Here is a 2,650-nt window from a genome sequence, read left to right on the forward strand (position 1 = left end):
ATAAATTTATTTTAATTATAAAATTATTAAATCTGTCACTTTGATGAGGTTCAGTTACATCTGGAAGTGTGTATAGGTGACCGTACTCTGGCTGTCAATGTGTGAAACTAACATAGATACTTTAAAAACTTGATGAGAAGAAAAAATGGGGTAATTTATAAGCCTGAATTCTGGCTATTGCTCTTTTCAAATTGAACAAAATTAATGAATTAAAATTAGATCTCAAGGCTGTGACATTCTGTGTCTTGAAAGGCATTTCTTTGTCATATAGTGTACTTCAGTCTGAAGCAAGTTGCAGTTGAGTATTTACATTTCATAAGCTTTATGGATACTAGATATTTGTCCATGATAATAAGCTAATAATCATCGATGATTGATTTTCTTTTAGACCATAGGTCTTGTGCAGAGACTGGGGTAGAATTAATGCGGCCATATCTTCATGAATTTCTGACATCTGCATATGAGGATTATGACATTGTTATTTGGTGTAAGCTATGTTTTTTTATTTCTAGATTTTATGGAAATAAGATTGTTTCTTGTAATCTGACTTATGAAACATGACTTAAATTGACCTGTGTATTTTTAAAGTAAATTTCTTATGAATCATGTTTTACTTTTTTTGATCACAAAATTAACTTATGCATACTGCCAAATACCACAGTAGTAAGTTAGTACAGGGAAAGAGTAGATTGTGGTGTCAGAATAAAAATAACAGTACTTTTGCAGTGGCCTTGCTCTAATTCAGGTTTTATTGTTTTTGACCTGGTACTTCATGATATTGTTGCTTTGTTTTTTTGTTATTTCTTCCTCATAATAAGATACACTAAAAAAATCAAAAAACCCTGCGATGTAATTCTTCAGAAATAAAGACAATGTGAGTTTACTTTAAAAAAAATTAACGTGTGAACTAATACAGTGATTCTCAAATTAAGGTGTATTGACCATTCTAATAATTTATAGACTTGTGATAACATAATGAGTTTACTTCAAAAAGTAAATTGACAACATTAGTAAGGACACTGTTCATTTCAACTGATGACGTTTTTGTAAGGAAACTTTCTCAAAAAAAGGAAGGCAATGGATTGACACACATATTTCCTCCCCTTATATATTAAAAGGTGCTTCTTAGGAATATTGTAAGTAGGGAAGAACCATCTTGATTGTAAATGAAATAAATCCCATTGTTAAAAATGCTGTATTGAATTATACTAGTTCATTGATACAGCGGTTCGAAACTACCAGCCGCTCCGCGGGAGAAAGATGAGGCTTTCTACTCCCGTAAGGATTTACACCCTTGGAAACCCTGTACAGGGTCGCTATGGGTCGGAACCGACTCGACGGCACTTAACAACAACAACAACATTGATACAAAGCCACATAGTTTTTTCAATCTGTAAATTTTTCTGCTTTCCCTTATAATCAGGGTATTTCCATTGTTAAATGTTAATATTAGTTCATATCATTAAATTAAAATGTGGCATTAAATATGACAATTTTCTGATTTAAATAAGAGAAGGAATAAAAACCCTTTAGGAAGCAAATTTTTGTTCAGTGGCTCTTGACACCTGAGATGACTTTTTTTTTTTTTGAAATTTTTATTGTAAATTGAGTGACATGGGAGAACATCGGTTTTACACTCATCATTTCATTGCAATGATTACAGTGTCCTCCGTGCATCATCATTTGCTTCTATTGAATTTTTTTTTTTTTTTGGAGTGGGGGGAAGTACACAAAAACACTCTGGAAGATGTAATTATTTAAACAACCAAAGGGAACATTCTTCAAGCCTGCCTCCTGGCTGCCGGCACACAGCCTTTCTCTTTCCAAGAGTCTAGAGTCCTCAGCTGCTCTATCTCTCCATGTCCTCATCTCTGCCTCCATGACACCTGAGATGACTTTTGAGAAAAAGTTTACTCTCTAAATGTTGTTCAAGTAGATTTAGGAATTCAAAGGATGTATTCAAAATCATATATTTAAAACAAATTATGTAAATTATGGTAGTTCATGGTAGTATGTTCAAAAGGAGCTAAATACACGAATATTCCAATTCTGGCTCTGCCCTTTGTTGACAATGGGCTGGCTACTTAATCTATCTGAGCCTTAGTGTCCCCAACTGAAAAGTGAAGATAATTTAACCAATATTATTGTTTAGGTGTAAGAATAAGAATATCATTACAGCAACTGGCACCATGTCTGACATATAAAAGTTACTAAATTAGAACTTTGATTTAGTTGTGAGTTATGTTTTTCATCTGAGAATTGTAAATAGAAAACACATATGCCCTATCTCATAGCCATTTTCCTTGTAGATAAGAGTAATTTATAGGTTTTGCATCTAATGTGATTCTTTTGCATATTTTCCTCTGTGTGTTTAAGATTTTTATTTTAAAGGCTAAGGTACAGGCATACCTTGAAGACATTAAGGGTTTGGTTCTAGACCACTGCAATAAAGCATATGTTGTGATAAAGCAGCTCATGTAATTTTTTTGGCTTCCCAGTGCCCATAAAAGTTATGTTTATCGCTGTTCTGTAGTTTGTTCAGTGTGTAATTACTGAAATGTGGCACAGATATGAAGTGAGCACATGCTGATAGAAAAATGGTGCTGATAGACTTTCTTGATGCAGGATTGCACATGCCATCAATTTGTTT

The 2,650-nt window shown here is 33.2% G+C and overlaps 1 protein-coding gene across 1 annotated transcript in view; it reads left to right on the plus strand.

The window, feature by feature from the left end:
• Positions 1-2,650, plus strand: part of UBLCP1 (ubiquitin-like domain containing CTD phosphatase 1) — a 41,439-nt gene that overhangs the window by 2,446 nt on the left and 36,343 nt on the right. Inside the window, exon 5 of the mRNA XM_006864919.1 lies at positions 389-487. Coding sequence (XP_006864981.1) covers positions 389-487 — 99 coding nt within the window. The remainder of the gene's footprint in view (positions 1-388; positions 488-2,650) is intronic.

Source organism: Chrysochloris asiatica, unplaced genomic scaffold (assembly GCF_000296735.1).
Source record: "Chrysochloris asiatica unplaced genomic scaffold, ChrAsi1.0 scaffold00073, whole genome shotgun sequence".
In the NCBI taxonomy this organism is placed as follows: Eukaryota; Metazoa; Chordata; class Mammalia; order Afrosoricida; family Chrysochloridae; genus Chrysochloris; species Chrysochloris asiatica.